The sequence below is a fragment of the Pseudophryne corroboree genome, chromosome 7 (assembly GCF_028390025.1).
Source record: "Pseudophryne corroboree isolate aPseCor3 chromosome 7, aPseCor3.hap2, whole genome shotgun sequence".
Taxonomy (NCBI): domain Eukaryota; kingdom Metazoa; phylum Chordata; class Amphibia; order Anura; family Myobatrachidae; genus Pseudophryne; species Pseudophryne corroboree.
The window spans coordinates 73,934,533-73,948,948 of record NC_086450.1 but is presented as its reverse complement, the minus strand read 5'-3'; the positions used below and the strand labels follow the sequence as shown (position 1 = coordinate 73,948,948).

The window sequence follows — 14,416 nt, the reverse complement described above, 5'->3', positions numbered from 1 at the left end:
TTTTAGAACTGGTGTAAGTCAGTATTTACTGCATATTATATATCTATTATATATCTGCCTATATAATATATAATAAAATGCTAATGCTGCTCCTCACCTCTATGTGGGGAATTCAACTGGTACATATAAACTGGTAACACCTTGGGTCAACTACACATCCCTTCATAAACTTCTCTATACCTCAATATCCCCTATTTGGAATATACCATATTCCTTACAGTGCCATGTACCGATGACTCTCGCGCTGTAGATTATTCCAGTCAAGTTTTTATTTGGTCTTTGATTAGGCTTAAATTTCCTCTTCAGGAACGGCTGAATGGAAGCAGTGAAGGTTCTCTCACCTGGTCACTCAGCGTACACTGTTCTGTGCAGATGTCTGTGATGAGATTCCGGGCTTGTTTTGCCATTTCATCCAGGAACATGTTACACAGAGACAAGCTGCGATCCCCAATATGATGTCTCTGGGAAAGAGGAGACACGGTCAGCAGAGAGCAAATGACAGATTGTTTGTGTAGTGCACAGTGACGGAGAGAGATCACACACGTGGGGGAGGTCCAGTGAGGCTCTCATTACGGTTACACATTTCTGTGATTGCTGCTGTAGGATATAACAGTCGCTATCACACAGTAGTTATTGGTATGATATCTGTTCAGCAGCGGCGGCAGCTTTATAGACTCATTGTAAACGGATATGTGCCAACAAGATGCAGAGGAACGGATACACCACTTCAATTACTAGCACTAATCCAATTTACGGAGTCTTACTGACATCGCAGTAACTACTGTGGTTAAAGTAGGGATTAATTCTACTGTAATCAGCCTCCTAAACTGCACACAAGGCTTTCCGCACCTGCTGCGGTATGTGTGGCAGATACTGGCGCCATTCAGCGGCTCATCACTTCATAGCAGGTAGGACTGAATTATAAAACAATCAATGGAGCACAGTACTTATTACTTTTCCAGATGCAGCACTGCTCATCTCATGTGCAGTGATTACGTTTGATACCATGCAATATAAAACATAAAGGTCGATGAACATAATGCTGTATCAATTTGGTAGCCCTATTAGAAAATAGCTATTGCTGGCCTTCATGTTAATGGTATTCGGTCTATAGATCTACACTAAAAAGATCTAGTCAATAGGTTGACCACCAATGGTCGACGTGCATTAGGTTGACATGTAAAAGGTAGACAGTTGAAAAGGTCGACAAGTCTTTTTTCAACTTTTCCATACTTTACCATCCACGTGGACTATGACTGGGAATAGTAAACTGCACGGTGGGCGAAGCGAACCATGCGGGGGGACGCTTTACACTAATGGGGCTTGTTTACGGCAGAAAAGCGACAAAACACCCCCCCACCCCCACAAAAAAAAGGAGGGTCTACCTTTTTTGTGTCGACCTTTTGACCCAGTCAACCCTTTCTACTGCCTACCTATTCCATGTCAACCATTTGACTCTGTCGACCATTAGTGGTTGACATATTGACCGTAGACCTTTTTAGTGTAGATCTAATAATCCACACTTTTTTTTATTATGTATCCTATGTATGCACATAGAGCATAACTGAAATGAACACAAATGGCTTTTACTTTCATTTTTTTTTTTTTTAGACACTGTTTCCGGCATAAACCCAATTTGTTCGTCTTTGCATTTGTCACTTGGCGTAACTAGTATGCGGCCTCATACATGTATTGATCACTGGAAGTCCTACTGCATTTTCAGTTTTATTTACCCTCTCAATGTAAGTTTGTCCTACATATGACGGCTCCGTAAAGCTAAAACTTGGTTCTGACAAACGCACGTTTTGAATTTGCTGGTGGGGCAAAGTGGCCATTATGGCCTAAATATGTGCATATTACTTAGTGCGTTTTCAGCTATATCCCTATTTTAAAATATAATTATGGGATCTCTTTTCTCTAAACCAGTTATGCAAAAGTAACATTGTCGCTGCAGTACAGCGCGTTCTGCCATAAACAAATACAGGATTAGAACGCATTTCTCCTTACAATCACCGTGAGGAGCAATGCTAGGGCCTATGTCAGGAAATACAGGTAATGATTTCTAGTATATTTTAGTCATGGTAGTCAAAATGACTGAAAAAACCCTTATCTAGAAAAGGGTGTGGATCATAGTGTCGACCACACTTAGGTCGACAGTGTCTAGGCCACTATTAATTCTACTGTCGACCACTATTAATCAACAGTAAGTAGGTCGACATGGTTTCTAGGTCGACAGGGTCTATAGGTTGACATGTACAAGGTCGACATGAGGATTTTTTTGTGTTGTTTTCTTCGTAGAGTGACTGGGAACCCCAATTAGTGCACCGTATCCCCCCTCACATGGCTCGCTTCGCTCGCCATGCATCGGGCTAGGTGCCTCGCTGCGCTCGTTTTCAATTGTAGTCCACGTGGATCGTAAAAGCATGAAAAAGTTCAAAGTATATATATATATATATATATATATATATATATATATATATATATATATATATATATATAAAGAAAAGTGGGAAAAACTCATGTCGACCTTCTGTCACGTCGACCTAGAAACCATTTCGACCTACTTACTGTCAAGCAATAGTGGTCGACCTAAGTGTTGTCAACTTAGAGACCGGATACCCTAGAAAACACAAGTCCCAAGCATTCCAGACAAGAGAGCCTTTATCAGTTTATGTAGGCCTGTCATAATATCCCTTTAATTTGGGACAGCTATAAATTACACAGGTTCTGTGGATGATTAAAATCAGGTGAAATGCAGGCTTGAATTTAGCCAGTTGCAGAACCTGTGTAAATCACAGGTGTCCCGGATTAATGTGATATTATGGCAAGTGTAATAGGCCCTACACACTGGCCGATAATCGTCAAAGATCTGAACGATCTCGTTCATTAATGAACGAGATACCATTCATATCTTTGAGTGTGGAGGCACCAGCGATGAACGATGCGCGGCACCGCGCTCGTTCATCGCTTGTGCCCCGTTGGCTGTGCATGCAGGCCAATATGGACGATCTCATCCATATTTGCCTGCACTTCTATGGAGCTGGGTGACGAGGGGAGTGAAGCAACTTCACTCCCCCGTCACTGCCCCTTCGCCGCCGGGTCGCCCGTCGGCGGATCTTTAAATGTGTAGGGCTCATAAGTATATGTGTTTCGTATCCATAAATGCTCTAATAAATGTGCAATGAAAATCATACAAGGCTTACATGTAGAACTACTACAACGTGATCATTTTACATAACCTGTCATATAAAATTCTTTTAGGTCTCAAGAAGGAAGAAACTTTCAATTGGTTCTCCAAAAAAGTCATAGCAAGAACCTGTGTATCACCCATCATCCAACTGGCTTGAAGCACAAATGTAATGTTTATAACACATAACAAGTACACAAAGATAAATTGCCTGCTATCTATAAATCTTAGCTGTGTAGTATAACGGAGCAACCACTAAACTCCAATGCAGCAGAGATTTGCGGTGAAGGAATAAAATCCTCTGCACAGTGCTGAATGTTAGGGTGGCTATATGTAAAGAGGGAGAGATATTCTGTCAAACAAATCGTGTTCATTCTCACAGCTTGCACATCACAAATCATGCACTTTCTCTTTCCTGCCTGGGGTGTCGCTCTCTGCTCTGGTGCTTCTAGCACATCCTGATCTGTAGCTCAGCACTGAGATACAGACCAGAGTGTTCTAGATGTACCAGAGCAGAGTGACACCCCAGGCAGGAAAGAGGAACTGCACAGGTTGTGACAGGTGTAGGATGTTAGAATTAACACTACACAGGTTAGTATTTTATTAAGACAACATAAGTTGGGAAGAAGACCCACAACAGCATAATGCATCAGGGCCCCACGGGGACTTAATTTGGCTTTTTATGGTGTCTGCAATAAACCTCGTTACGTCCACATTTTACTTTAATGGGAGATAACATTGCCCACATCTACTACCATCTACTATCTACTGAGAGAATGAGTGGGGAGAAAGAGTTTTCTGGAACACTTATTAAAACAAATCACATCTTCAAGAAAAAAAAAAAACACATGCCCCATAGTCTGGTGACAGGTCCCATTTACACGTAAGACACACAGCAAAACAAACAAAAGGATAATTACCTCTTCTGGGCAAAGCTCGTGAGTGCAGCTCATAAAGTGAGTACATATGAGAGGGAATGAGATGGAGTATCTTGACTGGGATGGCAGCTCCAAACACTGCTGAAACATCTTCTCAAATGCTCGACTGTAGAAGCTAAATAAGGAAACTCCTTTTATTACACACTAGTATGAAAATGTAAATCCTTCATTGAGCAAGATATGTTATGTAATCACACAAATCGTAAGATACATGTCCATAAAAATTATAATTTTTTGGCCTGCATTAGTCTAGAAGCAGCCGAGAACCACGGGTGGTCTTCAGTATGCCGAATGTCGGGATCCCGGCGCACAGTATACCGGCTCCGGGATCCCGACACCCGGCATACCGACAGCTATTCTCCCTCGTGAGGGTCCACGACCCCCCTGGAGGGAGAATAAATAGCGCGCGCCACCGTGCCCGCAGCGTGGCGAGCGCAGCAAGCACGCAAGGGGCTCCTTTACGCTCGCCACACTGTTGGTATGCTGCCGGTCGGGCTCCCGGCACCGGTATGCTGGTCGCCGGGAGCCCGGCCGCCGGCATACCGTACTACACCCGAGAACCGCAATGACCAAAACTGGCAAGTGCAGTGTCCTGGTTGTCCTACAGATGGAGGAGGGCCCACTCAACTACTCTCCCCACAAAAAGCAGAGAGAGAACAGTGCATAGTGACACTATATGTACAAAGTAAATAAAAACATTAAAATTACAATAAATACACAACAAACATGATAAATAAACAGAATATACCAATAAAATAGGAGATTGAATAGGAAAGCCTCTGAAGATATTGCATTAATACAATGAAACGCATCAGGCCACTGATATCTCCACTGGCTTACAGCGGCACCATCAGATTGTTGCTGTGAGCCACCGCTTTCTATTAACGGAAGGTTCACCATCACCTCTAGGGACTACAATCTCTCCTTGCTGCAGTCACAATCCAACACAGATCTAACTGGTATTGGACCTTGAACGGATACTGGCAAAAACCACTTAAGAACTGGATAGCACAAGGTAGCGGGTGCAAGAAAAGACACCCACATCAGTTGCTATAACATTCTCACTGCTCAGTGAGTGCATGCACCTACTCTGCTACAATATCACAAGTAGGAAACGGGCTCTTGCACTTTATTGAGACGAGGGCATTAAGCCATGAAGATCTCAACTGAATTACTCTAATAAGAAATTCCTGAACTAAAAACTTCTGATAATAGCATCTTACCAAAATATGGAGAGGTCAGACGTTTCCACCAACATTTCAACTAAGGAATCCACCATTTTCGTATGAAATATTATTGTATTCATCATCTTTCCCAGCTCCCGATGATCTGCAAGACTTAATGATGCTTTGGAAACACTGGTGTAGGCCTAGGAAAACCAAAGGGTTTGTATTTTAACACATGAATTTGTTCGAGGAGAATAACAAATGATATCTGCATGGCACAAGATTTTGTCCTGATAACTTATGGATATTTACAGGACACTATATACTACATTTGTTTCATTTACGTTGATGCCAACTACAAGAGACACACTGGTAAGATGTGCACAGCTGCTACAGTAACATGAACATCCAGACAAGCTAGAACATAAAACTACTAGAAGGTGCACACAAGTGAGGGAACCAAACAAAACAGATTTCTTTTAAAGATCATAACATAGGCAAACACGCGGGAGAGGTCCCAGTTGCCTAGAAACTCCCTTCCTCTTAGCCAACGGCTCAAACTATGACCACAAGGACAATAGTATGTAATGTAATTACAAGAGCAGCTATCACAACATGCAGTTCAAGGGACAGAGCAGAGCTGTTACACATGCCCAGTGGCCGCAGCTTCTTCTATGACGTTTGCTGTGTGTCTGTGGATCAGAGTCCAATCAGTGCACTGGACCAGAGAGTAGCCACCAGGAAGAAGAAACAGGAGCTCCCGTGAGGTGGGAGAATGTGTGATTAGAAAGTGTAGTTCTGTCTCCTACGGTTCTATTATGCTTGTGTATTTATTATGACCTCTAAGGTTATTTATATTAGTTAAATAGGTTACAGCCTATACCATGGGTCTTCAACCTGCAGCCCTCCAACTGCTGTGGAACTACACATCCCAGCATGCCTTGCCACAGTTATGCTATTAAAGCATACTAAAAATAAGATTTTACTCACCGGTAAATCTATTTCTCGTAGTCCGTAGTGGGTGCTGGGAACTCCGAAAGGACCATGGGGAATAGCGGCTCCGCAGGAGACTGGGCACAACTAAAGAAAGCTTTTAGGTCAACTGGTGTGCACTGGCTCCTCCCACTATGACCCTCCTCCAAGCCTCAGTTAGGACACTGTGCCCGGACGAGCTGACATAATAAGGAAGGATTTTGAATCCCGGGTAAGACTCATACCAGCCACACCAATCACACTGTATAACTCGTGATACAATACCCAGTTTAACAGTATGAAAAACAACTGAGCCTCTCAACAGATGGCTCAACAATAACCCTTTAGTTAACAGTAACTATGTACAAGTATTGCAGACAATCCGCACTTGGGACGGGCGCCCAGCATCCACTACGGACTACGAGAAATAGATTTACCGGTGAGTAAAATCTTATTTTCTCTAACGTCCTAGTGGATGCTGGGAACTCCGAAAGGACCATGGGGATTATACCAAAACTCCCAAACGGGCGGGAGAGTGCGGATGACTCTGCAGCACCGAATGAGAGAACTCAAGGTCCTCCTCAGCCAGGGTATCAAATCTGTAGAATTTTGCAAACGTGTTTGCCCCTGACCAAGTAGCAGCTCGGCAAAGTTGTAAAGCCGAGACCCCTCGGGCAGCCGCCCAAGATGAGCCCACCTTCCTTGTGGAATGGGCTTTTACTGATTTAGGATGCGGCAGTCCAGCCGCAGAATGCGCCTGCTGAATTGTGCTACAAATCCAGCGAGCAATAGTCTGCTTAGAAGCAGGAGCACCCAGCTTGTTGGGTGCATACAGGATAAATAGCGAGTCAGTTTTCCTGACTCCAGCCGTCCTGGAAACATAAATTTTCAAGGCCCTGACTACGTCCAGCAACTTGGAATCCTCCAAGTCCCCAGTAGCCGCAGGCACCACAATAGGTTGGTTCAAGTGAAAAGCTGATACCACCTTAGGGAGAAACTGAGGACGAGTCCTCAATTCTGCCCTATCCATATGGAAAATCAGATAAGGGCTTTTACATGACAAAGCCGCCAATTCTGACACACGCCTGGCCGAAGCCAAGGCCAATAACATGACCACTTTCCACGTGAGATATTTTAGATCCACGGTTTTAAGTGGCTCAAACCAATGTGATTTTAAGAAACTCAACACCACGTTGAGATCCCAAGGTGCCACTGGAGGCACAAACGGGGGCTGAATATGCAGCACTCCCTTCACAAACGTCTGAACTTCAGGCAATGAAGCCAGTTCTTTCTGGAAGAAAATCGACAGAGCCGAGATCTGTACCTTAATGGAGCCTAATTTCAGGCCCATAGTCACTCCTGCTTGTAGGAAATGCAGAAATCGACCTAGTTGAAATTCCTCTGTTGGGGCCTTTTTGGCCTCACACCAAGCAACATATTTCCGCCATATGCGGTGATAATGCTTTGCAGTTACATCTTTCCTGGCTTTAATCAGCGTAGGAATGACTTCCTCCGGAATGCCCTTTTCCTTCAGGATCCGGCGTTCAACCGCCATGCCGTCAAACGCAGCCGCGGTAAGTCTTGGAACAGACAGGGCCCCTGCTGCAGCAGGTCCTGTCTGAGCGGCAGAGGCCATGGGTCCTCTGAGATCATCTCTTGAAGTTCCGGGTACCACGCTCGTCTTGGCCAATCCGGAACCACGAGTATTGTTCTTACTCCTCGTTTTCTTATTATTCTCAGTACCCTTGGTATGAGAGGCAGAGGAGGGAACACAAACTGACTGGTACACCCACGGTGTCACCAGAGCGTCCACAGCTATCGCCTGAGGGTCCCTTGACCTGGCGCAATATCTCTCTAGTTTTTTGTTTAGGCGGGACGCCATCATGTCCACTTGTGGACGTTCCCATCGATTTACAATCAGCGTGAAGACTTCTGGATGAAGTCCCCACTCTCCCGGGTGGAGGTCGTGCCTGCTGAGAAAGTCTGCTTCCCAGTTGTCCACTCCCGGAATGAACACTGCTGACAGTGCTAGTACGTGATTTTCCGCCCATCAGAGAATCCTTGTGGCTTCTGCCATTGCCATCCTGCTTCTTGTGCCGCCCTGTCGATTTACATGGGCGACTGCCGTGATGTTGTCTGACTGGATCAGTACCGGCTGGTTTTGAAGCAGAGGCCTTGCCTGACTTAGGGCGTTGTAAATGGCCCTTAGTTCCAGAATATTTATGTGTAGGGAAGTCTCCTGACTCGACCATAGTCCTTGGAAGTTTCTTCCCTGTGTGACTGCCCCCCAGCCCCGAAGGCTGGCATCCGTGGTCACCAGGACCCAGTCCTGTATGCCGAATCTGCGGCCCTCTAGAAGATGGGCACTCTGCAGCCACCACAGCAGAGACACCCTGGTTCTTGGAGACAGGGTTATTAGGCGATGCATCTGAAGATGCGATCCGGACCACTGGTCCAACAGGTCCCACTGAAAGATTCTGGCATGGAACCTGCCGAAAGGAATTGCTTCGTAAGAAGCCACCATCTTTCCCAGGACCCGCGTGCAGTGATGCACCGATACCTGTTTCGGTTTCAGGAGGTCTCTGACTAGAGATGACAGCTCCTTGGCTTTCTCCTGCGGGAGAAACACTTTTTTCTGTTCTGTGTCCAGAACCATCCCCAGGAACAGTAGGCGTGTGGTAGGAACTAGCTGTGACTTTGGAATGTTTAGAATCCATCCGTGCTGTTGTAGCACTTCCCGAGATAATGCTACTCCGACCAACAACTGCTCCTTGGACCTCGCCTTTATAAGGAGATCGTCCAAGTACGGGATAATTAAAACTCCCTTTCTTCGAAGGAGTATCATCATTTCCGCCATTACTTTGGTAAACACCCTCGGTGCCGTGGAGAGTCCAAATGGCAGCGTCTGGAATTGGTAATGGCAATCCTGTACCACAAATCTGAGGTACTCCTGGTGAGGATAGTAAATGGGGACATGCAGGTAAGCATCCTTGATGTCCAGGGATACCATGTAATCCCCCTCGTCCAGGCTTGCAATAACCGCCCTGAGCGATTCCATCTTGAACTTGAATTTTTTTATGTATGTGTTCAAGGATTTCAAATTTAAAATGGGTCTCACCGAACCGTCCGGTTTCGGTACCACAAACAGTGTGGAATAGTAACCCCGTCCTTGTTGAAGTAGGGGCACCTTGACTATCACCTGCTGGGAATACAGCTTGTGAATTGCCTCTAGCACAGCCTCCCTGCCTGAGGGAGTTGTCGGCAAGGCAGATTTTAGGAACCGGTGGGGTGGAGACGCCTCGAATTCCAGTTTGTACCCTTGAGATACTATTTGCAGGATCCAGGGATCCACCTGTGAGCGAGCCCACTGATCGCTGAAATTTTTGAGGCGGCCCCCCACCGTACCTGGCTCCGCCTGTGGAGCCCCACCGCCATGCGGCGGACTTGGAAGAAGCGGGGGAGGACTTTTGCTCCTGGGAACCTGCTGTTTGTTGCAGCCTTTTTCCCCTACCTCTGCCTCTGGACAGAAAGGACCCGCCTTTTCCACGCCTGTTTTTCTGAGTCCGAAAGGACTGTACCTGATAAAACGGAGCCTTTTTTGGCTGTGAGGGAACATGGGGTAAAAATGCTGACTTCCCAGCAGTTGCTGTGGAAACTAGGTCCGAGAGACCATCCCCGAATAACTCCTCACCCTTATAAGGCAAAACTTCCATGTGCCTTTTTGAATCTGCATCCCCTGTCCACTGGCAAGTCCATAAGCCTCTCCTAGCAGAAATGGACAGTGCACTTATTTTAGATGCCAGCCGGCAGATCTCCCTCTGTGCATCTCTCATGTATAAGACTGAGTCTTTTATATGCTCTATGGTTAGCAGAATAGTGTCCCTGTCTAGGGTGTCAATATTTTCTGACAGGGAATCTGACCACGCAGCGGCAGCACTGCACATCCATGCTGACGCAATAGCAGGTCTAAGTATAATGCCTGAGTGTGTATATACAGACTTCAGGATAGCCTCCTGCTTTCTATCAGCAGGTTCCTTGAGGGCGGCCGTATCCGGAGACGGTAGTGCCACCTTTTTAGCGCTTTATCCACCCTAGGTGGTGTCTCCCAACGTGACTCCTCTGGTGGGAAAGGGAACGCCATTAGTAACTTCTTAGAGATTACCAATCTTTTATCAGGGAAAGCCCACGCTTCTTCACACACTTCATTTAATTCTTCTGATGGGGGAAAGACTACGGGTAGTTTTTTCTCCCCAAACATAATACCCTTTTTAGTGGTACCTGGGTTTACATCAGAAATTTGTAACACCTCTTTCATTGCTTCAATCATGCAACGAATGGCCTTAGTGGACATTAGACTAGACTCATCGTCGTCGACACTGGTGTCAGTATCCGTGTCGACATCTGCGTCTGCCATCTGAGGTAGCGGGCGTTTTAGAGCCCCCGAAGGCCTTTGAGACGCCTGGACAGGCACGAGCTGAGAAGCCGGCTGTCCCGCATTTGGCATGTCGTCAAATTTTTTGTGTAAGGAGTCGACGCGTGCACGCAATTCCTTCCATAAGTCCATCCACTCAGGTGTCTGCCCCGCAGGGGGTGACATCCCTTCTATATGCATCTGCTCCGCCTCCACATCATTATCCTCATCAAACATGTCGACACAGCCGTACCGACACACCGCACACACACAGGGAATGCTCTAACAGAGGACAGGACCCACAAAAGCCCTTTGGGGAGACAGAGTGAGAGTATGCCAGCACACACCAGAGCGCTATATAATGCAGGGACTAACTGAATTATGTCCCCTATAGCTGCTGTTATATATACTGCGCCTAAATTTAGTGCCCCCCCCTCTCTTTTTTACCCTTTTCTGTAGTGTAGACTGCAGGGGAGAGCCAGGGAGCTTCCTTCCAGCGGAGCTGTGAGGGAGAAAATGGCGCCAGTGTGCTGAAGGAGATAGCTCCGCCCCTTTTTCGCGGACTATTCTCCCGCTTTTTTATGGATTCTGGCAGGGGTAATTATCACATATATAGCCTCTGGGGCTATATATTGTGGTATTTTTGCCAGCCAAGGTCTTTTTATTGCTGCTCAGGGCGCCCCCCCCTAGCGCCCTGCACCCTCAGTGACCGGAGTGTGAAGTGTGTATGAGGAGCAATGGCGCACAGCTGCAGTGCTGTGCGCTACCTTGGTGAAGACTGATGTCTTCTGCCGCCGATTTTACGGACCTCTTCTTACTTCTGGCTCTGTAAGGGGGACGGCGGCGCGGCTCCGGGACCGAACACCAAGGCCAGTTCCATGCGGTCGGTCCCTCTGGAGCTAATGGTGTCCAGTAGCCTAAGAAGCCCAAGCTAGCTGCAAGCAGGTAGGTTAGCTTCTTCTCCCCTTAGTCCCTCGCTGCAGTGAGCCTGTTGCCAGCAGGTATCACTGTAAAATAAAAAACCTAAATATATACTTTCTTTCTAGAAGCTCAGGAGAGCCCCTAGTGTGCATCCAACCTCGGCCGGGCACAAAATCTAACTGAGGCTTGGAGGAGGGTCATAATGGGAGGAGCCAGTGCACACCAGGTGACCTAAAAGCTTTCTTTAGTTGTGCCCAGTCTCCTGCGGAGCCGCTATTCCCCATGGTCCTTTCGGAGTTCCCAGCATCCACTAGGACGTTAGAGAAATGGAGACAGGGAATGCTGGGACGTGTAGTTCCACAGCCGCTGAAGGGCCACAGGCTGAAGACCCATGGCCTATACTATAGACCATCTATAGTGTCAATTATTAATACTGTATTCCATACACTATATGTTTAGGGTCTGTACTAGGTTATTCTACTTCTCCACCAGACTCCTGTTCCATTGTTCCGCAAAGCGGGAGATTGTGTATTGCATTTAGAAACCTCCCCTCTAGAAATCCAGCGTAAATCCCTGCATAATCTCAATTGTTTTAGGTCCTTTATGCAGTATATGTTTAGCAAGTCAATCTAGTAAACCTTGCAAGTCACAATGGAAATTAGTCACCACCTAAAGTACACACGATCTAAACGAACATGGACTAAGGATTAAGGTATACATGGAGCGTAAAGTTTTACACTGCCATCAAATAGTCTCAGAACTAAAGTCAAGAGAGCACTGCTTTGGGGACACCAGGACTGCTGTCATTGTAATTCAGTTTTTCCAGTGAAACTTTTACAAAGAACCACGCTGGTCGCCATGTAAGACCAACAAATCTATATTATCAAACTTTATTATTATTATTTTTTTTTACTACTAGATTCACCTTGCAAGATAGGGGAAAAAAAAGTTAGCCCTCAAAAGGGGGTGGAGTTGGGATGCTGGGGGGCAGAATACCAACTGCAGCAACGCTATGTTGATAATCCCCCCAATCCTCCCTTTCAGCAGCCTAAACCTGACCCTCTCCTCCTAGCAGCCTAACCCTAATATTCCCTGTTGGTGCCTAAACCCCCATTCCAGCACACGCTTATTCATAATCCCGGAGAACCTGGCTTGTGACCCTAATCAGGATGCCAGTGTTGGCATTCCGGCATTGGTATTTCGACTGCCATGATCCCGACTACCTCAACAGGTGATGGTAGAAAATCTATATGTATACTAAAATAATTTGAATTTATTATTTAAAGAAGATTATGTTAACAGAAATGTTCACCTAGCGTTGGTGGTGAAAACATGTTAATTGACTGTTGGCACTGAAAAGGTTAAACAGATCAGTTCTATGGTTGTCTACATTTAATATAGAAGGCGGTTGTAAGTTCCTTTTATCAAGGACTAGAAAGCCCAGGTCGCTGAAAACTAGGAGACGGCACAGAAAGGTCTCTTCCAGGCCACGGGATGCGTAACCACAGAAACAGACAATTCAACCTCAAAAAATGTAGCAGATAGAAAGTGTAATAATTATTTTAATATATAATGCAATTGGAAAACATACGTGCTTTATTCAGGATAGAGATATTCTGTACTACGGTACATAAAGGAATAGTTTGTGAAACTTAGAATGTTCCCCATCTATAAGAAATAAGATATATGTATATACCGGATGCAGTGATGTGACTGGAGGTTGGGATCCCGCCGGTCACTATACCGATGCTGGAATCCCAATCTCTGGCATGCCGACTAACTGGGACTATTCCCACTTGTGGGTGTTTACGACACCCATAGAGTGGGAACAGAAGGGTCCGCAAGGGGCTCCGTTGCACTCATCCCCCTGTCAGCATTCTAGCGGCAGGGATCGGTATGGTGACCTCCGGGATACCAAACACCGGTCTCCCGATACCAACCCGTATATACATGCATTTGTTAACAAATATCTTATAATAATTATTACTTATGTAACGCACAACTGGGTCTACCCAACCAGCTGGATCCACACCAGTTTTCAATGCACCTGCCATCGGCACTGTACAAAACCTATAAAACCCAGAGATATGAATTCTGGGGGCTTAAAGTGCAAAGCAGAAAGCTCAGATTTGGCTTTTATTTCTTTTCTTTTTTTTTCTTTGGGAAAAAAAAAAAAAAAAAGCAGCTTAAAAAGCCGTTTGGCAGACACTTCTGATGGAAATTCCTCGGCTTTAAGTTGCTCTGTATTTCATTTCGAGCAGCTATGAATCTGTTAAAGTGCTCTCTGCGGATTTCCATGACTCAATGAGAGTGGGATGCTAGGGGTTTGTCAGCACATCTTTTGAAGCATGGTTTCGCCATTATCTCAAAACAAAGACCAAATGCCCAGATAGCTTGACTTTAAAGTGGTTTATTTTTTTTCCCTCCTTGAAAGACGACCAAGAAAAGGCCAGCTTGTTTTTGTTGAAACGGTTATGCATTTTGATGCGCAGCCTCCTCGTTTCCAGGCCAAAAATAATACAGGCGGAAGCCATTCGGCAATCATCAAAGCGTTCTCAGGTCAGAAAAGACAAAGTGCTATTCAGCTACTGTTGCACAGATGTTAGTGCAATTCTTACGTTCCGTCTCTGGCCAACGCGTCTCTGCTTCCAAACCTGACAATCATTTTAATGTCTTACTTGTAAAACAATGTGCGACATTGAAGGAAAAGAAAAAAAGGTAACTTCATTCCAATTCAACACGGGACAACTGAAGCCCATAATTCACTTTCATTATCTGTAAAATATTTCTTAAGAAGATTTAGGGGAATGGGGAGGAGGGA

General features: G+C 45.6%; 1 protein-coding gene across 2 annotated transcripts in view; it reads right to left on the bottom strand.

Annotated features, from left to right (window-relative positions):
• NCKAP1 (NCK associated protein 1) overlaps positions 1-14,416 on the bottom strand; it is a 249,712-nt gene that overhangs the window by 51,731 nt on the left and 183,565 nt on the right. For both annotated transcript variants that reach the window (XM_063933318.1, XM_063933319.1), the window contains 3 exons: positions 5,349-5,494; positions 4,108-4,240; positions 342-461 (listed from right to left, as the gene is read on the bottom strand). In XM_063933318.1, coding sequence (XP_063789388.1) covers positions 342-461; positions 4,108-4,240; positions 5,349-5,494 — 399 coding nt within the window. The remainder of the gene's footprint in view (positions 1-341; positions 462-4,107; positions 4,241-5,348; positions 5,495-14,416) is intronic.